The sequence below is a fragment of the Apteryx mantelli genome, chromosome 1 (genome assembly GCF_036417845.1).
Source record: "Apteryx mantelli isolate bAptMan1 chromosome 1, bAptMan1.hap1, whole genome shotgun sequence".
NCBI classification, from domain to species: domain Eukaryota; kingdom Metazoa; phylum Chordata; class Aves; order Apterygiformes; family Apterygidae; genus Apteryx; species Apteryx mantelli.
Window position 1 is genome coordinate 19,307,296 of NC_089978.1, and position 23,587 is coordinate 19,330,882.

A 23,587-nucleotide genomic window follows, 5' to 3' on the forward strand; every position below is an offset into this window, starting at 1 on the left:
TCATATGATCACCAGTGTCTTCAGAAAATATCAGGTTTACTCCTCAGGGTGAAATTCAGTGATTAATGGAATCATTTGGTCAGTAAAATTCATAAACATAACTTTGAGTAATAAAAGAAATTCTAGCTTAAAAAATAAACAAAGAACCAACTCTTCAGCTACTGAAAACTTTATTCAGTGTCACTTCATACAACTGAAATATAAAGGCTTGCACCAGAAAAAAAAAAAGATCAAAAAATAGTTTTACTGATGTCAAAACTGCAGCCACATCAATTTACTATAAGTATGAAAGAGAGGGGGAAGGAAAACTGCCAATTAATCTAGTGAAAACACTTAACATTTTGGAGATAGTCATTATTGTTGCGATGAGGATTGGCTAAGACCTTTTTTTTTTTTTTTAAGAAATGCCAATTTTATTAGAATCTTTCTGCAGAAATGTGTCCCATTTCAAGACAATTTCACTGAGAAGTGAACATCAGTTCAAACCCTTTTGCTCTCTTATCCAGAAAAAGAATACATTCAATTCTTACTGGACAGAGGAGGGGCTTTACTCTGTCTCCTCCACCTAGTGGGAATGCACCAAACAACAGGCTACTGAGATAAAAAGTAGAGATTATGAAAACACATATTCAAACTTCCATTACTAGCAAAACTGAAAATAAAATACTTGTTCTCCGTAGCAGCCCCAGCTGCAACAACGACTGCAGCAATCGGAACAGATGGCCGTTGGGGTGGAATGTAAGAAGCAAATGCCTCCAGTGGAGGAATAAAATCCATCAGCAATTGGAAGTTGTATGTATGTGACATGGCTTGAAGAACCAGATCTATGAGAAGCTGAGTGGCTTCCCAGCACTGACGTGTGGCAACCACGGAGCACTCAGACAGTATCTTGCAGATTTAGGTCCCTAATGTAATATAAAAGGTATTTGCTCCAGCTAGTGACCTGAGAGCTTGCTTTGGCTTAGTTTTCCCTGAAGCATTTGCTGTTAAGTTAATCAAACATTTAAAAATAACAGTCTCTCATTTCCCAGAGACTCAACATAAATACTACTCTGTCTTCTTCTAGGGGCCAGATTCTCTGCAAGGGTAAATCAATAGTTTCATTGACTGAGGATCTGGCCTTAAAAGTCTATCCAGTGCATTAAAATCAGTGCAGCACCCTGGCAACAGAACAATTCTCCAGATTAATATTTGAGGGGAATTTTGGCAGTAAAGAAGCTCTATTTTGAAATGCTGCCATTTTTTTTAATTGGTGCTGACCACCACAGTTTCTTCTCTTGTGAACTGTACCGTTCCAGCAAGAGTTTCACTGTCGTTTTCCTCAATCTTTAGTGCAGCGTTGTCCAAGCCAGCGCCGACAGGCTGTGGCAAAGCAGTGGGTTCTGCAGTCCGAGTTGGAGTGGAGCAATACAAGATGAAGCCCACCATGATGACAACGAAGGACAGGATATAAAGGCCTGAAAACTGTCAGAGGAAAGAATAAAATGTGTTACGTCTTGTCTGATGTAAAAACATACAAATGCTGCCTTGTTTAAGAATTTGAAAGCTACACTTCCTTTAAAAAATATATTTTAATATGGATCACCGTGATCTATATTCAGGCCTGAAAATCAAAATCCAATAGCTTCATTCACTGATAAAGCTGCTAACTGTTTTTCTCTATCTCATCCTCAACACTCTTGTACCGAGTATTTTCTTAGGTCTACACACAAGAATCTTAATAGATAGAACAAATGACTCGAAATATGGTGACAGTAAAGGACAGCTGTTTCTACAACTGAAATGTATGCTGAAACACTGTATCCTAAGAGAATTTTGTTTTAACACAGCCAAATATTTCAGGTCCTGGCAAGAGAAGAATCTGTCCATCCTACTGCAAGCACCAGAGCGGCTGGTTCTCTGCACAACTATTTTAACTACCTGCAGGGCTAGATAAATGTTATTACTGGGCAAAAACCTGTTTGCTCTCTACACATAGAAAGTTCCTGAAGAGAGCGAGACCAAGGTTCCTTGTACAAGATATGCATTTGTGCTACTTACTGGAAGTGAACAGTTAGAGCCATATGAGGCAAGAATATGAACTGCTGCAGCATATCAAGCATTTGATTCACTATCATTTCCTTAATTGTTGAAATGCTAACAATTGGCAATATTCATCCATCTTGATAGAAAAACAAATGCTTACTTCATAACACTGGATTTAGTAATACAAAGTGCTTGAGTCATACAGAGCCAGGAACAGTTTTTCAAGAAGTTTGCTAAAATTCACTTTATTGTCTTTGCCAAACCACACTGACTTAAACAGTAGGATGATGGACATAGCATATCTTACATCCCATTGTCAGGACATTATAAAGTTCTGGACCTCAATGGAAGCAGTATTTTTACTCAGGACAGTTGGGTCATGGTCAAGATTTTCAACAGAACCTGAGAAATTCCAAAATATACCCCAAACCCCCTGAGCTTCCTTAGATTTGCTTGAAAAATCTGTTCTAGCTTATCAAGCAGCAGAGCTGGATGCAATGAATGGTAGGAGTTGGAAAGGCACAGGACTTTGATCCAAAAAAGACTGAGGCGTCTACAATTAAGGCAATGCAATTCCCAGCAGGCAGTCACTTGGCTTGGAAAGTGCACTGAACACTTGGAAGGCACCACGCAAGCTGAAGAGCAGGCTGAAACGCAGCAGCCCTCTCTCTTCACCTTGCTGGCTGCTACCCTGGAGGTAGGCTTGGACTCAAATCATTCACTCTGTGTTCGGGAAGGGCCACGCTCTGAAAACCTCCTGATGGAGGCAGCAGCAGTGTCAGTGGTCCTACCCATGACTGATCCAGGCTCATCAAACAGGCAGAGCTTGTGTCTGTACCGAGGCACCTGCACAACTTCTCCAGAAAGCAATCTAAGGACGTGACTGAGCAAGTGTTTGTATGCAAGTAAATGCGGCTGGCAGGCAAGTTTGAACAGTTAGAGTAACGCCTAGATCCCCTCTAATAGTGCATACAAGAACATAGGTCTCCTTGATGCTGATTCCAAAGTCTATAGGTGAGTGGATCTATCCGGAGACATTAAGTAGAGTTGTGGGTCTGACATACTGCTCCCCCAGAGCTCCAGCCCCAACACCGAAGATGCTCTGTCGAAGCCTCCACTCAAGAGTATCAATCCTCTCAAGGCAAAACGTCTTTTTTCTTTCACATAACCCAGCAAGACTCCCTGTTTTCTTTTAAAACCTACAGGCTGAAAAAAGAGCAGTTTATCATGCCCATCTTTTACAGAATATCGTCGTACTTAGATCACCAAGCCAGGAAGCAGGAGAGGCAGGCAATGTCCCTACTAGTACCCTGTGCAGTGCCAGGCCACAAGCCCTGTGTCATGACGGCTCCTACTGTTCAGTTGCTAGCTGGATCTTTGGCACACTTTTGGCCTGTACTCCCCCAAACAATTCCAGACACCATTTGGTAGTTAGCATAAGCCAGGGACAACAGATAGCTTGGATGCAGCCCTTCGCTTTAGAGGGCAAGAGGGTTTAGCCATAGGGATGAGAACAGTCCCTAGCACTGTTCGGTTTACTACTCCAAGATGTAGTCCCAAGGCAAGGCCTCCCCTGAGTTGGGAGGTTCACACTGTCATCATCTGCTACCAAGACAAGTGCCTGACCTATAGGTTATGCTAGTTGGTCTGCCTGTTCCAGTCATGCTTCTAGACAGAAAAACTACATGGCATACAGGAAAGGATAGATTAGAGAGGACAGCTGCTGAAGCTTCATGGTTAAGACATAATCTGAAGTCATTGAATAAAATAGGATTTGGAGCAGGGACCAGACTGGCTAATCAGTTCTTCCTGTCCTGTATGTGGACAAAAGTTCGGGAACAAGCATTTTTTTTAGATTGTTTAGCCTTACTTTGAAGGAGCATGGGGAGACGTTCCTACCCCTAAACATTTAGTTGATCACTTTTAAGACATCCTTTTATGCAGTAAGGATAATATCAGTGAGTATAATGCATTATATGCATATTTATATATACACTCACAGAACTCACAATACATATGCAGATGATATCACATTAAAATGTCTTCCTTTTAAATATCGGAGTGCTTCCTTTTCCCCTTACTTCAGAGTCAGAGTAGTACTAAGCTGTTTTATTATCAGTCCAGAGGGAAGAGTTTGTCTTGTTCTGGAGTTATGCAGAGGCTTCTCAGAATTAATTCATCTGTGAGTAGACACAGTCATCAAGACAGGGCACAAAAAATGTTGTGATATAGCTTTGGTACAAGGCCTGCTTATGTGCTAGTGGCTATTGACACAGGTATACCTTAACCATGCTGTTCCAACAGGCCTACACCCTCTGGAGGGGGGAGGCACGGGGGCCTCTGTGGTCTTTTCCTCAGTTTTATTTAGTTTCAAATGTTGCAGCAACTTTATTGCTTCAGACACTGATTTTAGTCATACCTGTCAGCTTATATCCCTTTATTCAATAACAAGTCTAAAGACTACTTTAAATGCAATAGGCTGACTGTAACTCCATCTAGTGTCTGTGTTTGCAGTATACTCTTTCCCTAGGAGTTTATGCAACAGCAACACTTGAAGACCCTTTTTTAAGATGTATTGAGGGGTTCTTCCTCTTAGACATTCTTGCATATTTGCCATCACATCTCACAGCTTTTGTGTAGCTGAATGAGCACATACTGACAGATGAAGTAATAAGTTGAGGATGCATTTTGAAGCATCCTAAAGGGCAAGGAATCCAAGGTTTTACCAACTCCAGTGGCAGCTAAGGACTTGCAGCACCTTGTAAAAACAGGAATGTAATATATCTTCACATCAGCTATCTATCTATATATATATAATGAGCACAATAGGAGCAAGCATAGCAAAGATTAGCTATGGAGTAAAAGAAGAAAAAAAGTTCATCAAGGCAGTTATGCCAAATTCACATTTCGCGTTACGCAGGCTCATTTGGGGCTGGGAAGTTGAGTGCATTAGCAAGACACTCAAGCTAAGAACTCATATGTGCCTGGGCTCCACCTCTGCTGCACCATGACGTGTTTGTGCTGCTTCTGTTTCAGAGCAGGCTCAGACTACAGCAACTCAGAGCTCTCCACAGCTCAGCTCCTTCCACTCTGCAGCCCAGCCCAGCCTTGAGTGGCTTACTGTGAAATACCATTTAGTAATGGGTAAATTTTTCCTTACTGAATAAGAATAGAGAGTGATTTCTTGCGTTTTGGTTTGTAGATTCCTGCATGCTTTCTAATCTAGGAAATGTCCTGCCTGGTGTTTTGCCCAAGAGGGAAAGAAACTCTATGGTAACTTGGCAAGATTTTCCACTGCTAAGTGTAGCGTTAAAAGCCCTGCAAAAATCAGGCTCCCCGAGTTCTTGGTTCCTAAGTTATCTTAGATCCTGACTACTAAAGATGTTGCATTATTATTGCCCCCTTTTTTGTTACTTGATTGTTTCTAATCTCAGATGCAAGTTCATGCTAGCAGAGCTGTCCTCCTCCAGAGAGCCTTCTCTTGAATATTTAGAGTAGTACTTCATTATCCCCTCTGTCCCCCATGAAAAACGTACAGTAGTTTCAAACACACCTTGTTCCATCTTGCCATGTGAAGGAAGATTCAAACAAAAGAAATCAACTTGCATCAAAGTCATTCAGCCATTTCTCCCACTTCTCACTGGGTCTTTTTAGTCACTCATATTTTAATATGCATCTGAAATTCTCTCGTAATGCAGCCCCAAAATCTTCCCTAATTCATGTTTCTTTTTTGCTACCAAAATACCCTGCAGTCAGTAATTATGGAATGATCTGCTCCCAGGAAAATCTCTCCCCAAAATAAGTTAAAATCCTGAGGTTTAAAAGTTTATCTATATCCCTTCCAAAGCTTTAGCCTATTTCTTCATATTAACTATTACAGATACAGATCTCTAGTCACTTCTTGTGCTAAAATCTGAGCTATCTGGTGCTAAAATGCATTACTGGAAGTGACTGAGAAATGAATTTTTTAATTTTTAGAATGTAACTATGGTTTCCTGTATTCATTTTTAATGGATGCTTTGTAGTTTGCAGCAGTAGCTTGGAGCAAATTTTGAAACCAAAAATGGTGAGGAAAGTCAATAGCTAGGAATGTCTTGAAAAGGAAATTCTAGCCCAAAATTGAATCCTAATCTAACCTGTTGGATCATAAAATAAATTGGCCTTCACTTTCAGAAATAAATCTGACATAAAAGCTTCTGGCTCTCCATAATGCTGAAGAGAAAGCAACCACATGGAATAACACAAATTGAGCATCTTAAGCAAAATTCACAAGCTTCTCACTAAGCACTCCAGTCACTGTGCGACTCAATTACTCCAGTTGCTACAGTGAGCTAGGTTCCCACAAATGATCCTGGACGAAGAGGGTAGGTCAGAACGAAATCTTTTTAGCACTGTCATTTAGCTTCAATAGACACCTCAGAAAAGACTTTAGAGAGCAATAGAAATAACTGTCTCTTGCAGACCATACAGAACTATATATTTATCTGCATTTTTTTCAGTTCCTTTAGTTTCTCCTCAGAAGCGGTACTGAGAGAGTTTGATTCTTCTCCCAATACATTTGTAATAAACAAATTAAACTTGTAAAAGAAAATATGATTTCAGAAAATCAAATCAAGCCACTAGTCCCTCAGACACCAAAATCCTTTCAGGATGGTTGGATTCAAACCCCCTGTTTGTAAGGGAAAGATGAACCGAATCTAACATACACAAACTTCTGTGGAGTTCCAAATAGGGATTAAAATAAGAATCTATCATTTGAATCCCCGGTAAATTATTTACTGTCTCTAATGTTAACTCTAACTTATTCCATGAAGTATGAAATTGTTTTACAGTCACTAACTACCTAATGGTGCAATGCTATGTAATTAATTAATTATGTCCTTCTGATTGATATCTGACAGTGATGAATGATACAATCTGTACAAATATAAAAATGAAAACAGCTTTGAGGGGCTAATGAGAACAATATGATTTATTTATAGTTTCAGAGTAAAAATTTAACTGAAACTATAATGAATGAATGAAGTTACTTACCTTATAGAAAAACAGGAAAAGTCCGAAGAAAAGACTGTAGAGATCTGCAGTCAGAATGCCCAAGTTGACTGAGGTTGCACTAGTAACCTTAATCACTACTGGCATGAAGCTATACAGCCCAAACATACACAGGGCAAATACTGTGAACAGTAATGCTGTAAAAAAAAAAAGATGACAATTTAGCGTAAAGGCACTAAACAATGATTTTAAAGAAGACTGATATTATTCAGATGTTTCAAACCATGCATCCTGTAAATCTTATCTCTTTACTAAGTTGCAGAGTTTGCAGAAAATACATTTATTTGTGACAATGTAACATGAAGGTTGTTATTTAATATACAGAAAAAGAAAGTGAAAAACCCACCATTCTAGGACTAAATGATTATTAGTTTTTCCAGTGTTCTGTAAAAACGCATACCATTTTGTCATAAACATACCAATTTTCCAGTTCCACTGAATTTTCATTATGTCCTTATGTTCCACAATGGCTCTAGAGTTAGAAAAAAAATATCATACAGTTAAAAAAAAAAAGCATTCAAATAGAGAATTTAATTACCAGAATATATAAGAAATATTTTGATTTATAATCCCTGAATTTTTTGTTTGAAATTTTATTTAATAACAGTAACTCCAACATCTAACAAGCATGAAAAAAAGACTTGAAAATTCAAGTGCTTGAAAGTCAAGAGCACTTTTATTTAAATCTTATGCCTTCTTTCAGGGCTTTTGCATCCTTCAGAGATTCAGTTCTATTTGATATATCATTTGAGGAAATAATGATGAGAAATGAGAAACATAAAATTCTTTAGATAGACTTAAGTGTATGTGGTCTCTTACTCTAACATGGTTATTTGTAAGAGTATACATGCTTCATTTTAAACTTAAGTTTAATATGGAAGCCATCCTGCTAATCATTATCTCCTAAACCTTTCCACAGAGAAAACCCATTAGGAAATACATTCCTGTGAACAGTCCTCAGGCTACTAAGTGTCCTCATGAAGGTCAATAAAATCAAGAATACAGGCAAGTATGACAGATATTCAATTTGCAGGATTTGAGCTTTAGAATTGCTGTAATAAGGGTAGAGCAAATAAAAACAATATACAATGGATGTTGCACAGCAACAAAAATGCAATTCAAATGGCAGGTCTCCCATACAAGCCAAATACAGAGTTAGCAAAGAATTAATTTAATAACAACAATGTCATTTCATGGTAGACAAGTAATCATCCGTAGAATAGTCTTAATTAATTTTAAAATAAATATATTAGATCCTTACAGCTGTAGACCGCTGATAATAGTCCCAAACAAGCCCACCATTCCTAGAAACTCCACTCTGCTCAGATTTTTCACAATGTATTCCTCACTCACATTAGAAATGGCATACAAAGAAGCACCAAGAAGAACTAAGACATCTCCAATCACCACGTCACTTCCTGTACAGAAATATTAATCCACAATAAGGGTAATGCTGCAAACACTTTTCAACTTTCCTTAAAAACACAAGCAAATTCATCCCAAACATCTCTGTCTTTCTAGCACCACTCAGGGTAAGGGGAAAGGATGTGTATGTGTAAAGGTAGATCAGTTGCCTGATGCCTGAACGCTAACGCTGCTAACAGCTTGCAACACCCCTGCAGAGTGTGGAATGAGCAAAACTTCACATTTAAATCACATCCTGACCAAGATGCTACTTTTTGAGTTGGTCCAACTCCCTGCTTCTCCTGACGTTAGGTGTCACAGGAACTCAAGAGGAATTGCAGGCTAGCGCTGCGCTCCAGCTTTCAGACTATTGCTCCTGCTTTTGCACTAAGGCCTAATTCAAGTCTTGCCAAAGTCAATTTATTGATTTCTGTGGGACCTGGACTGAGCTTCAAGTTTATGACAATTCTTAAGCAGATGCTGCAGATGTGTGGTATCAGGTATCATGTGATATATTTATACTGTGCTAATGGGACTCCCTGTAACACAGTCACTCATCAAGTAAATGCCATTATGCATTCGCTCAATAGCAAAACAAGGACTGCTGTTTAAGTCCTTGAATTGATTTAAAATTTCCTTCCCTAAGCGAGTTGGCAGTCACTATGGAGATATGTCTGCAATATGAGGGGAAGCAGTACTAAGGATACCCACATGTAAGTGAATAAATCACAACTGTCCTAAAATCTCAGGGGAAGATTTTTCTCCCTCAGGACTCTGATATACTTCTACCACATAGCATTGATGCTAACCCTCAGTTTGTCATGCTATCTTACCTGCAGTAGATGTCCCAAAATAAAGCTAAACAGGCTTATCCCTATGCTGTCCGATGAAGTCGATGCTACGTTCCTCTTCCCACTGAAATTTACCTTGCCTTATAGCCACTGGGGTTCGAAATAAGAGCACTTTAATGTGGCCTGATTTGGGCTTCTGGCATAAAGAAGGGAAGGCAAAGCCAGCCCTAACCTATGCCCCCGTGGGTGCAGGCACCCAGAGGCCAGGCTCCCCCTGGGAGGCCCCAGCAGTTCCCTGCGTTCTGCACACGTCTCCTCTGGCCCTGGCATCACAGGGCAGCGCTTTCCAGGCTGTGGTCAGCGGACCTTGGGGATACACGGACTATTTCTCACGGGTCTGCAAAAGATAACTCAAAGAAGTCAGCCTGTTATTAAGTAACTTTTGATTTGCTACTCATACTCAGGGAAAATCTTCAGGTAACTGCAGATCAGAAAAGTCTGGCTGCCAGCAGGCCAAGAGTGTAAGCAAGAGGTAACATCTTTTATTAGATCACCTCATATGATTAGTAAAAGTGATCAAGCTTTCAAGAAAAAGGCCTTTCATCAGGTCTGAGGTCTTTCATCAGGGCTAATAAGCAGCAGCAAACTTCAAGCTTAACACAGGTGTTTCTCTTTCAAGATGGAAGAAATAATCCAAATCTATAAGCAAACAAATTTCACAGCTCCCTATAAAACTGACATCTCCTCAGCTACTATCTTCTTGACCATTACCTTCTTGGCCAGGAAATATAAATAGCAGTTTATTGTTTCCTCTTCTTGTTTAAAATAAAACTATATCCATTCCCCCAAGTTTGCTCCTCTTTGTCCTTTGAAAGTTAGACCAGCACAGGAACCACGTCTCTGCATTTCCCCCACGTGAGAAAGATTTCCTTACCTTCACTGTCCTGCCTTCCTGCCAGTATGTCTGCGCCCACCATTGTTCCTACACCCAACAAACAGATTGCAACAGCAATAAAATGGATCAGTTTGTATCTTGCACGGAGAATGAACCATGATAAAGCCATCAGCACAGGAATCCCGAAACAATCCAGTAGCTGCGTGTACAGAGAAACAATTTTAATTAGAAACCTAGCCCAAACTTGGATATCACTATCCTGAAAGCAAACATACAGGATCTTACCTTCCATCGCTATCGGACATTAGCCTTTTGAAAGGCACAAAGCAACCCCAATAAGACCAGTTTAAATGGAAGAGGGGTCAGACCCACATTTTACCATGAAAAGCATTTTGCAAGTGAAGGAGGGGTGTTGGGGGAGCTTCGCTCTCTCTTGTTAGAAACTCATGGATCTAGAAACTCTTCTAATAAGGGATCTAATCAATCTGCACAGCTTCACAAATTAGCACTAGGATGTTGCACTGAGCCCACATTGCTCCCCACAACACTAATACAAGGAGGTGGTTCACTGACATTTCATTTTTTCCATCAGGTTTTGTCTTTCCTTTCTTAACAGATTTCAGCTGTACTTGTCTACTAGCTCATTTTTTCACTCTTCTTCAAAACTGTAATTAGAATTTAGGGCTGAGTGTATACCATGTGCAAAACTGGAACTATTAAAGAATACAATTGATCTAATTCTACATCAAAGTGAACAAGGCAATAATCTGACCCTGAAGTTTTGTATCTGGCTTTTTTTTTTTTCCCCCAGATGGGTCTTACTGAAAAAGAATTGGTACATGTGATGGAAGAAACATGCAAAGTTGATGACAGGAAGGAGAGAACAGCTTTCCTAAGGTCACCTTCCCAGTGTTCCAGCTTCCCACAAAATCATGCACAACACATCAATGCATTTTCAGTCCATTTCTCTATTACAGCCGACTCTGAATTAATCAGAAGTGGGTAATTCACTCTGTAATTTATCCATGCCACAGCAGCAAGGACACACAAGACAGCTTGAGTCCAGAAGCACTTCAGACGTGTTTATGGGCACTACCCTGAGTAGACTTATCAGCTAAGGTTCAAGGATACCTGCACTCCATGACAAGCAGTGACACCGATTTCTCTTTCCTTTCTCCATCATCCACCTCTGCATGTTGCTAAACTCTTATGTATGTAAGCTCTATATTACCTTTGCCTTTCTGTTAAATCCACAAATGTTCTACCTCTTCTCCTTTATTACAGAAAATCAAGACTCATCTATATACGTAAAACAGAAAAACAGGGTGCAGCATAAAATGGACATAATGTTCTAGAATAACCAAATAATACAAAGAACACTGAGCTAATCATAATTGGTTTTAATATTTAATTCAATAAAACAGACTTGTTTCTGAATTTGTCTGGAGGAAAAAAGAGAGGCAAATTTTCTGGCCTGCCTCAATACAGTGCCATGAAAATACATAAGCGAACAGTCTAGAGCAGAATATACAGTCAGCCTTCCAAAGACTGCTCTCAAATTACTCTTAAATGTCAGCTCTTAAAACATGGCCTCCTGAAGTCACTATGGAGTATTAGGGCCAGGTCAATAGGACCATGGCATAATTGTTACAATCAAGGTAAGAGCTCTTAATCCTTAATGTTCATTGCTAACTTCTGTCTAAATGTACCACTTTTCAGTTTTCTCCTGTGCTTACTTCTGTTAGTTCATTCATCATTTACAAGGGTTTTAACCAAACTTGTAAAACTGTCATGATAAGGCTATTTTTACTTGCTCATAACTACATATACTAAGTCTTACCAGGACAGCATTAAGAGAAGTTAATACATGTTAAGTCCAAACGGTGCTCTCTAATCCTTCCGTCTATTTGTCTGTGTTCCCTGGATTGTCTCCAGCTTGCCCAGTTTGAGAAGTCTGTGTAAAAGCACAGGCACTTAACTAGGCTGTATTAGCAGACATTAGAACTACACTAGTCCTAATATGTGGTACCATGTATTTCAATACAGCTCTGCTCTATGGTAAGAGTATCATGCTAGGAGTTTCTATCTGATCACAGGCCTTTTTCTCTCTCTTTTCTTTTGTCTAGACTAAGAACATTTTTAACACTTCCCCTGAATGTGTCTGTTTTTCCTGGTATCAAACGAGAAGTGTCATTTATCTGTTTCATCAAAATGTATGATTTAGCTCTCACAACACTGTTTTTCCACCTTTGGTCTCAACCAGTTTGTTCTGAGTAAGAAAGTATATTTGAAAGTGCTGAGTCTTAAACAAAAATTTCTCTGGTGTGAAATTGTAATCACTGAAGCTAAGAAATACTGCAAAAACAAAAAAAGGAAAATTTTCATCCCCCTGGTAGTAGATATATCATCCCCTATTAATAAGTAAGCTTTCACTTCCCCATTTATTGAGACGTTACCATATAGCTTTCTAACCTCCAAGCAGTTTTTCAACCCAAAAGAGTAGAACAAAACCCTTAAAAAAAAAAAGTTTAATTAGAGTGTAAAGGTCTCATAGATAATGAGCCACAATCTCTTTCATTAACACTGGATGGGGAATTTCTGCATCCAGACCAATAACATACTCTAGAGCTACAGCACCCTGGTTAGAAGACTAGCATTCAGGACAGACAGGCACCAGATGATGAAGAACTTACACTGGTAATCTATTCCAGGGGACAATTACCCTCAATTACAAACAAAAGAAATCTGATTTCCAACTACTGGATCTTGCCTTGCCTTCATCTCCTAGGTTCAAAGAGTTTTCTGGAGGAAAATATTCTCTTCTGTGTAGGATCAAGATCAAAGAGGTGCAAAGCAACTGTAACATCACAGTGAATTTATGTCAATGAAACCATTTAAAAGAATAAGATTTATTCAGGCTTTATGACATTTAAGGCAGTACTGCTAGGTACCAATTGCTAGTGCCAGTACAGCTTCAGCAAACTCTCGTCTTATTCAATTCTGCCCTGCATTTTCACAGGAAGAAAAAAAAGATAACCTATTGATTTGATTTACATTTTGACTCAAACCAGGTTTCAACCACACTGCTTGCAGGAAGGTTTTAATGATAGGGTAAATTATTAACAGATGTTTTAATAAACGGTTAAGCAATTATCACAGATTGTTAGAGGTCGTTAGTTTGCTCACAACTGCCAGCTCCAGACAGCTTAGAGAGTAAGAAAGCTCAGCAGCTCATCCTGTTCGCTTGCCTGTATGGCTCCCATAGGGCAGTCTCCAGATGCACTCCAGGGGCACACATTACTTTTTCTCCTGTTGTGGTTAATACTCTTCTATGAACTAATATTCTGTCAACAGCTGCCTATTAAATGCCCCCACCTGAACTGTGTAAAGAGCAAATGTTAATTGTACCTAATAACATATTAACAACGTGGAACCACACTGCTTGTTTTGTGCTATGAAATATGTGGCCAAACACATTACACGGAGCAGGTCGGCCAAGTCCTGTCGCAAGACTGAAACGTATGTGTCTCGCAATGAGAAGTCCCACTGGCATTGTCTCAACCAGAGCTGAATAAAGAGTTGCAGTTGTGGACCAGAGACTTTTTTCTTCATTTACAGAGAAATGAGAGTTGCCATCCCAGTGTTATCTCTGTAAAAATCTCCCAAACCCTTCCTTGCAATGCTAACATTTGATAACTAGAGGAAAACAGTTTTTGTTTCTTTTGCGCGTGTGTGAAAATACATGGAAGTTCCTTGCTGAGCGGAAACTTATCTTTGAAGAAAATCATGAGGCTGAGCTAAAGCTCCAGCCAGCCAGCATTTCAACAGTGATCACACTGTGTTCAGAAAAGGTGTGATACATTCCTGCCTTGTTTTTGTGCTTCCTGGGCATCCATTTACAGCCGCTACTGAAGACAGGATATTAGGCTAGGTGTTCTGAACCAGGATGGCCATTCTTACATACTAATGTAATTGCAGAACTGCTTGCTGCTGGAGCAAATCACAGACCTTTTTGCCCTGAATCTCATTTCTGACAATGGTGGGAAACTGGTTACTTCATAGGATATTCAAAAAATCTTACTGCAACAGGCAGTTACAACAAATTCATAACACTGAATTGACACTTAAAGAGGCATCAATCCGAAGGTTATCACATGAGAAGGTTCAGCAAACGTCTGAGTTTGGTGACTGGGCAAGAAGACCAACTGTACCTATTCTTTCTTAATTTCTGTGGAAGAAGTCATGGGAATAGCTTTATTCCTTCTGAGAATTTGGACCAAAGTCCTGGCTTCTTCAGCTGTGAATTATATGATCAAACACTGTTTCAGTTATCGGCTTAACTTGGTCTTGAGATAGAAACATGTCACTGTTAAAACTATAATTTCTTAGATATTACTCAGAAGTAAATTAAAAGCCTAATGAGCTATAATACATAAGTATGAAGTGGAAAATGTGACAATGATAATCCTTCAGGCATATGTTATTGTTCTTTAAACAGCACGAGGAAAAGTCATGGCAGTTTTCTGAGGGGAACCCAGATCACAGGAGTTAACTGCTTTTCAGGTGCTTCTTTTAAACATTAACCCTTATCGCTTTGACTCTGCGAATCACTTGATAGCTAAACACTCCTTTTCAGCTAACAGCAAAATCTGTATGGACATTATTCTTTCATTCAAAAAAGTGGGACCATGAACCAAGCCACAGATCCACATTAAGGAAGAGTGAGCACAAGCTGGATCAGCCACTGAAACATTCAGTTCTTGCTTCTGCAGTCCCCTCTCTTGCTCCAGCAAAAGCAGTTTTGGAGGCACACAGTAAGCTAATTCAGGGAAACAACACAGCTTACCAATTTCCTGACAGAAGACAGGGTTTTTTCTAACCTCGGTCAGTTCCCTGAGCCAGCTTGTGATGGGCTGTGCATTGCACAGATGGCTGTGCAAGCTTAGGAACAAGCCGCTGGAGGCAGGAGGACGGCACTAACTCTTCCAGCAGTAGCACCAGCTTATGTCTGCATGTAGTGACAAAGAAACTACAGCCTTAGTCCTTCTGCTGCCAGAGCTATTTACAAATGCAAGATTTTCCTGACGCAGTGAGAGAGCACCAACCACCAGCACTGCAGAGGATGCTACTGTTTCCTGTCACTTCAGAAGCCTGGCAAGCTGCTGTCCCTTCCCACTTGCAGAGAGGGGTCAGAACTGAAGCGCCACATCCCAGAGCCACACACCTGGCTGCCTCGCTGCACAGGTCAGAAACACCAGCTGACTTGCAGTGTTTCCTCACATGTGGGCTTACATCTCGAAATGCCTCCCACAGCTTCAAGGGCTAGGCAAGAGATGTACCATGCTGTCAGCAGCAAGAACCTGGGCTGAGTAAGTATTATCTGGTCCTAAATCTTTATTTTGCATCATGAAATAAAAAAAAGTAGTTGTCAGCAAACCTTTAGAAGTGCTTTCTGTCAAAAATACTTAGAGTTTAACTCAAGAGTGGGCACTGGGTAATACTAGCCAATTTTCTCTGCTTCCTGGAAACGTTATTCATGATGCAGAATGCTCTTCTCTGTATTGCAAAGAGAAAATAGATATTGACAATTTTTTTCAGATTTAAATAGCTTCTATGTCTGTCCTCTGAAATCTCATTTCAGAAACCAGTCCAAAACTGTAAGAAAAGCAACAATCTGGAAAGGGAGATTGGTCCTTACCTGGACACTTGTAAGGGTCGTGTATTGGTATGCTTTTACAATCATGTAATTGGCTTCAACATCAGCCAGTCCCAAAAAAACATACTTCCACCACCTCTGTTTCAGAATTTGCAGAAGACTGTCATTGCCTGTTTAGAAAAAAGCAACAATCAATATATGGTTCTTTCAGAAGAAATGCTGCACAGGGATATTGCTTTTTAGAAGCATAAATAATATTGAGATGTTTGATTTTGGTTACACCATTGTAAGAAAGATATAGTAAAAACAAAAAGCAGCCTCTGAGAAAACAATAAAAATGGTGAAAGGCATGAAATTCCACCACAAGAAAAAAACTTAGAAGATTAGGACTGTTTAAAGAGTGCAATAATAAGATGTAGGAGGAATATTAAATAGCCTCTGATTTGTTACAATAAAGATTATTTTCTCCTAACATAACAGAGGACTTTAATGAAACCAAAGAGCAGAAAATTTTAAATAGATGAAATGAAATGCACACTTAATTTGTGAAATTCATTTCCATGTGTTATTACAAGGCAAGAATTTCAGCAGGAAGTTTAAAAAGCTTGGACAAGTACTGAACAAGTTATTTTGTTTCAAAATCCAAGAGAAAAATGTAGAAGAGAACAAAATGATGAACCAAAATCTCCCACCCCATATTTTACATACCAGTCCTAAATGCCAGCATCGTTGTATAAACTAGAAGAAGCAAAGAATAGTTGATAAAACTTTGAAACATTGGAGTATTCACTTGGTATTGTTCTGCTAGGTACTGGCTGGTAACAGCAGTCCCACAGATAAATAAGGAAAGCATCTGGCCCAGAATTATTGTTTTCAAAATATACCTGTAAATGTAAAAGACAACACAGTAAGTTTAGAATTCAACATTTAAGGTTTTTGAATATTATCTTGTTTTACAGGGAAAAGGTCATTTTTCAGATTGACAGTCCATTTTCAACTCCTTATCAATGTTCATATTTATAAGAAGTAAAATTTCTGTTCTACTGGTAAGCGGTGTTTTGCCTGCTCAGAAGAGCTACTCTTCCCTCATGACAGACAGTAAAAATGGGCCAGGCCAGTTCAAGCCACCAGAAACAGAGAATGCAATACCTATGTGAGTATGTACAAGCAGCTTACCTCGGCGAGCTCAAGCCAATGTGAGGAGCTATTCTTATCAAAAGAGATTTTGATACCCATGGCCTCAGCTGCATCCTTTGTCCTCCAGCTACTCCCTTTTTGACTTCAGTCAAGTCAACAAAAATCTGCAGCATGGAGATAAGGCACAACTGCCTTCAGCCTCTTGCAAGACCTGAGTCTTTGAAACTGAGTTGAAACCCTTAGCTGAGCAGGGCTAAGGAACTACAAAAGCATTAATACTCGTTGTGGCTTTTTTTCTGCCATATTCCATCACATTCTGCTGCAGTCGAGGATGGAGATCAGAACACATTTTGGCCAAAGACCACATTAGTTTTTGGACATGTTTAGACACTACCATGGTAGTTTTTACTATTCCTTCTAAATCCAACCCACAGCTGAAAAGTTAAAAAAAAACCCTCATGCTACTTTAGTAGTAATTCTCCACCTAATATAAAGCAGCTCTGGGCTGTTTCAGATGTTCCTAGACAGACAGAGAAGTATGCATAGGTTTCTGTGTATCTTTTGGTTGGCTATTTTTCTTTCCACTGGAGCTGTGCAGATTTGTCAACCCTGGCTCTGCCTGTATACTCACAAAGGCTACACAGTGAGACTGGCTCAACGCCACACTGTCTGTATGGGGCTGCAGAGGTTCACATCTGTTTACTCTGAAGACTGCTGATGGCAATTTAATTGTCTGCATAATTGATTTATTTGTTGCTATGCAAAGTCATCAAGCAAGATAAGCAAGAATCCCATTAGGAGCCTGCACGTGTACTGTGACCACAGCTCCCTGCTGTAATGACAGGGCACAGCCGCATTCAGACACAGCAGGGGAAAGCAACACTGGCTGCTTTTCTCAGGTGCATGACTTTAATGTAGTAAGTGCCAGGTCACCTAGCTATGATGGGCAATCCAGTCACCAGGCAAATTCATCCACAAGAGTAGTGTCTTCTGAGGTGCTAGAGCCAACTAAAACCATCTCATCAATCCCAAATAAAATGCTGCTAAACACATTTCTCTTTCCAACTCCCTTCTGAGGAGGCAGCAAATCCATGGGAAGTCTAGCCATGCTGCAGATTCCAAGAGGTTCTAGTCCTGCATTTTACTACAGCTTGCCTTGAACACCCCAGCAACAGTGCACACACATTTTGTAAGTATTCATCTATTATGTCAAAATTTTATAAAGTCACATTCACCCTTGTGTGAATAACTTTCCTGTAGGTGAAAGAATGGAGATTCTTATATTTAGCATTGCAAACACTAGAGTAAACAGAGAAAAGAGAGTAAAGAAATGGAGACCATGCTTCAGCTAGAAATTTTCCATGGATGCTCTGTAGAGCAGTACTAACTGCAAATAGTGCTGTAATACACATATGTAAGAAGAAGTAGTTACTGCAAAAAAAGCAAAACCTTTGAAGTTTGGAAGCTACCGTACCTCTGTCATACTGTATTTTTTTTTATTTTACCGAAGACCTGATTGCACTGTTTCATGAACCAATTAGTGGAGCCCACATATGCATTCTGCCTAATCATTCTGATTGGTGCAGAAATGCCTTTTCCACTTCATCAGGTGCTATTGAGAAGACTGTGACACAGATTAGTTAAAATTTCAAAGATCTTACTGCTCCTCTCAGGTAGGCATGACCAGTGTTTCCTAGCTCTCCCTTTGCCAGCCCTGTGAAGTCTGGCAGCTTTGTAGGAGGTAGGAAGATGGGCAAAGACCCGTAGAAATTTCAAGGCAGAAATAATACAGTGAACTATAGCGAGGAAAAATGTGGTTTCAGGAATTAAAAAAATGCATATATACTTCTTATTAATCTAATAAAGAGTTCCCTGCTTGAATTTAGCAGAAAATATTTCTTCTTTAGCTTCCCAGCAGGAGACAAGGAGTAAGCCTTTAGCAAGCTTAGTACGCCAAAGTCGCTCTATTGCTTGGACTAGCTGGGGTGAGGGTATGGAGGTGGGGATCAAACCCAGTTAGAGGTGTGATTGCACAAGACAGCTGCAATTTTATTCTAGCAGAGCTGTGAAGTCCATGTAGCCCACAAAATGAACAGTCCTTGTCAATACATAAGCCCTTAGGGGCTCCATACATGCAACAAATCTATATGTTCCTATGGCTCCTTTCTAAGAATTACCAGTAAGGGTCAAAGCTGCCTTTTCTGGCAGACACTCCACTTTTCTGGGTGTGAACCGCCCTTCGCCTGTTTCCTCAGTGCTGCCACAGAGATGTGGAGAAGTACAGGCAATATGACCCTGTGAGAACCTGGTCTGTTGAACATGGGCAAGTCTTTGCGCGCCTTCTCCCAGGATATGCAGGGAGCAGCTTTGCTCAGAGAGCTTTGCTCTGTGCTTCTTTGCATTGATTGCACCCTCTCTGCAGCAGAGGCCTAGAGTCCAGGTGCACAGCACTTTGGCAAACTGGGTAGTTATCATATTCCAGAGACAGGGTGAAAAGGTAGAAATCTGTTGCCATTCGTACTTGCTAAGGATTGATCAGCTTCAACCATCCATCATCTATTAAAAATCAAAGAAGACCTCCTTGTCCCCTTGCAGTGGAGTAAATCCATTGAGTCTGATCCTCAGCTTTTATAATAATTAAGCTTCTCCAGTTTAAAGTTCCTAGAGAATTATCTGATTGCATTTTTGCATATGGGAAGAGAATCAGGTCAAGAATTTCCAGAATTGTTTACTTAGTGGTTATTCCACCAGCAATTGTCTCCATTTAGTTAATGTATATCTAGGCATTCCCACAGTATTTATTTCTACAGTACTGAACACTTCTGGCAAGGCAAAAATTTGGTCTTCATCCTGTCTAATTCCCTTCTTTACTTTTCTCCATTTTAATTCAGGCTTTTTTTTTTCCCCCTCGCTCTCTCTCCCTACTAAACAGATTCAAAATGTTAAGATCAAAAGAGCTGAATAAAGACACTGTTCACTGATAGTGGAAATCTGCCCTCAAAAAATGTCTTCTATGAATTCCAACATGCTGTGTTTCTGGCAGCTTTCTCCATTGTGTGCATATTAGCAACCTCTTGCACTCACCCTCACAGACACCAGTATCATGCACAAGTCTCACCACGAAGCAACAACATCGTCTCTCCTCCTGTGACTTGCCAGTGTGCTGCTCCCAGTGCAGTGCACTGTGCTCAAGAGAGCGAGACGGATGTTTGAACAGAGGAAGATTACCCGTGTTACACGCAAGCTCAAGTGCCCACTAAAATTCCATAGACAAATTAAAAAACTTTTTCATAAAGTATACTATTTTCTATAAAATTCTGCAGAATTTGAGAGAATTTGAGAGAATTAAAATCAATAAATCCTATTGGTTTCATTTTGCAAGACAAAATTGAAGAGAAAAACACTCCAATCTCAAAAACATGACTTTCCATTCATTCTAATATTGACATGACTATTGATTCCTGTGATTTGCTTATTAATAATTTATCATTGTTTTTTAAATATATTAATAATTAACTTTTCCATGATGGAACTTGGTCCTCTCTGCTCTTTTTTTTAATGTGCTGGTAAGGATTAAATCACTTTGGACTCTTAGATGACTCAAAGTAAGTGGTCTGAAATGGTCTTTCAGCTCTATAATTCCTGCTAGTACATACATATACATATATATGTATATACGTAATTTTTAGTAATTGCTAATTGACTAGTAGGTAATTTTTCCTCCTCTACCTTAAGAAGGTATATCTTATTTAACTATACCTATGGCTATGAGTAAAACTTGGAGTCATTTTGGAATTCCTAGAACAGATGAAAACTGGCCACAAATTGGTCTGAAGATAATGCTGAACTAGCCAATTAAATGTGCAGCTCTTGCCATTTTGAGAAAGTCAGACTGGCTTTCTTTGGATCCACATGAAACAGAAAAAATACACCAAGATATTAATTTCCTCAGATACAGACTCTGAATGTATTTTAAAGAAAATCTAAAAAGCCCACACTTAACAATTTTATTGGCAATTATATTAATAAATCCTATAATTTCAGTATGATTTTTTTCACTAAAACAAATGCTGTAATTTGATGCTTTCTTTTCAAAAATTAAGATCATTTATGCCACCAGTTAAACCCTAACAGGTAAAGTTTGGCAACATTCTTCATGTAAATAGTTTATTCACATTTCAACTTTAACTAATGAACCCTTCTTGAATGGAAAAAAGAATTGAGACCATTTCATTTGAATAATCTCACATTTTCATGTGAACAGTTATAAGAAAATGGAGGTTCAGACTGAAGCCATATTCCAATTGACTAGCAGATAGCTCTGAACAGAAAAAAAATTTTTGAAAATTAACATTTTCAAAATTAAGTGTCTCAACATTCTGCTTCAAAACTGAGCTCAAATTAATTTGTAAAGGATAAGGAAATGAAAATAAAAACAGGTTTTGTTTCAAGAACCAGAAAGTCTTACTCCTATGGGTTTTACTCAAAAAAAAGGAAAAGAAAAATCCATTTTGTTTTCTACATACAATTACTAAGCTTTCACAAGACTCAAAAAGGCCTATAAGAAAGTTTTGAAATAACCTCAACTGAGACACCAGCTTCATGAAAAAAAAAAAATCAAAATTCACATTCAATGTCTCAGATAAAGCTCTGCCAAAGACATCTAGAGCTATTTATTTTCTTTCAGGTATCATCAATAGAATTACTTAGTTATGTCTTTTGGCAACAAACCTCAGAGCTGAGGTTACTGAACAGTTCATTAAGGTCCTATCTTGTGGATTTGGGCATTCCTGACAGGCAGAGGAATGAAAAGAGAAAAATTTATCCTGAATCTCAGACCTCCACCATGTTGAAAAGCTTTACATAAGAAGTCATTATAAGGAAAAAAAGAAAAAGAAAAAAAAAGAAAAAAGAAAAAGAAAGAAAGGCAGGCCTTACTCTCGAAACAAGTTTCTGCTTGGCCAGTGCATCCCTCTGCACAGTCTAGCCTTCAAACTCCAGACTGTAAGTGCAAGGCTGGCAGCAGAACCAACACCTTGTATTTGTCAGCTAGGGGTATTTGATGCAGTAGTTATTAAAGAGCAAACCTGGAACCCCCAAAAAGCCTTTCAAACAGATTTTTTCCAGATGAAAACTGAATCTGTAAGTGAATGCTAGTCTTGAAAGGAAAGCTGGAAGTAGTATGAGGTATTACTACACTCACTAAAAGTAGTACTTTGCAAGTATAAGCTTTGGAACGCATGCAAGGACTGCAGAACTTTTAAGACCTTTCCCTCAGCTTTTCATGCTTAACCAATGCTTGTTCTAATTGATACATTTTAAAGTTATAAGCTGATTCAAGGAAGCAGGAGAAGGGGATCTTGATCATTCTGGACTCCAAGCTTCCTCTCAGCCACCTTGTTCTGTTTTCTTCTTCCCCTTTTTATCACCTGTCCTTCGCAGCAATGTTGATAGAAGAGGTATAGCAAAAGAGGAAAAGAGAAAAATAAAATTAAAGTGAGAAATATTAAAGAACTGAAGCGTATGTGCGCAGGTGTGAGAGTACACTCTCACTGGAGGTTTTGAAATCATTCTTCATTTACAGATTTCGTAAAGAGAACAACAGTGAAACATTTATATCCTAAACCTACAAAAGAAAAAAAAATCAGATAGATCACTCAGTAATTCAGCACGTAGCTGCAGTGACCCTTCAAAGGCATGAGATGGCTCTGTCCGTGCAGCCTTTGACCAGCAGCAGCCCAGGGGGCTGCAGGTCTCTCTCCGGCGGGAGCGATGGCCCCCGACCCCGGCCCGAGGCTCAGCGCCGAGCCCGGCTCGCCGAGCACCGCAGGCTCCCACGGGCCGCCGCGCACAACCCGCCCGCGAGCAGGGGTGCGCGCTGCATTTCGAGGCAGGACTTGGCGGCAGGCTGGGAAGGCTCACGGGAGCGCGACGGCAGGCGGCAGAGCCCGGCCGAGCCCCGCGACGGGGCCGCCGCGGCTGGGGGCAGCGTGCGCCGCGCAGCGCAGCAAGGCTGCGGGGGCGCAGCTTCCCCCACCGCATCCCCGCCGCTCCGTGGGCGACCCACAGGGCACAGAACGCTGGTTTCTTCCTTCCCCTTCGGCTCCCCGCCCCGAGCCCGGAGCCCCCCGGCCGGGCCGAAGGACGCGGCGCTGGCGGCGGCAGCGCTCCCCGCTCGGCGCCGCGGGGGGGCCCCGGGGGCCGCGCCTGCGCCGCCAGGCAGCGCGGCCCGCCCGGCTCCACGTGGAGCGGCAGCGCCCGGCGCCGCGGACTCACCAGGTGCAGAGCTTGGCCCGGAGCAGCGCCAGCAGCCGGCTCGGGGCGGCGGCGGCGGCCCCGGGCGGCGCCTCGGCCCCGAGCGCAGCGGCAGCCGGAGCCGCGGCCGCCTCCATGCCGGGGAGCCGCGGGCGTGCGGCCGCCGAGCGCCGCGGCGGCAGAAGGAGGGAGGGAGCTGCGGGGGCGGCGGGCGGCGCCCGGAGGAGGAGCCGCGGCCGCCGGGGCAGCCCCTGCGCCGGGCAGCGGCGGCGAGCGCGGCTTTGCGCGGCCGAGGGGCCGCCCCGCAGGAGGGGCTGGGTCGCCCGGGCCGCGGCTCAGCTGCGCGCCGCGGCGCCCCCGTCTCCTCCGGCG

At 40.9% G+C, this 23,587-nt stretch overlaps 1 protein-coding gene across 1 annotated transcript; it reads right to left on the bottom strand.

Moving 5' to 3' along the window:
- Window positions 1-153: 153 nt before the first annotated feature.
- SLC35F2 (solute carrier family 35 member F2) lies at window positions 154-23,352 on the bottom strand. The gene is made up of 8 exons (XM_067289765.1): window positions 23,237-23,352; window positions 16,532-16,707; window positions 15,866-15,993; window positions 10,207-10,366; window positions 8,339-8,495; window positions 7,497-7,549; window positions 7,060-7,214; window positions 154-1,464 (listed from the first exon to the last, which is right to left on the bottom strand). Exons 1-8 carry the CDS (start codon window positions 23,350-23,352, stop codon window positions 1,246-1,248), a joined length of 1,164 nt encoding a protein of 387 aa, XP_067145866.1. The 3' UTR covers window positions 154-1,245.
- Between the last annotated feature and the right edge of the window lie 235 nt (window positions 23,353-23,587).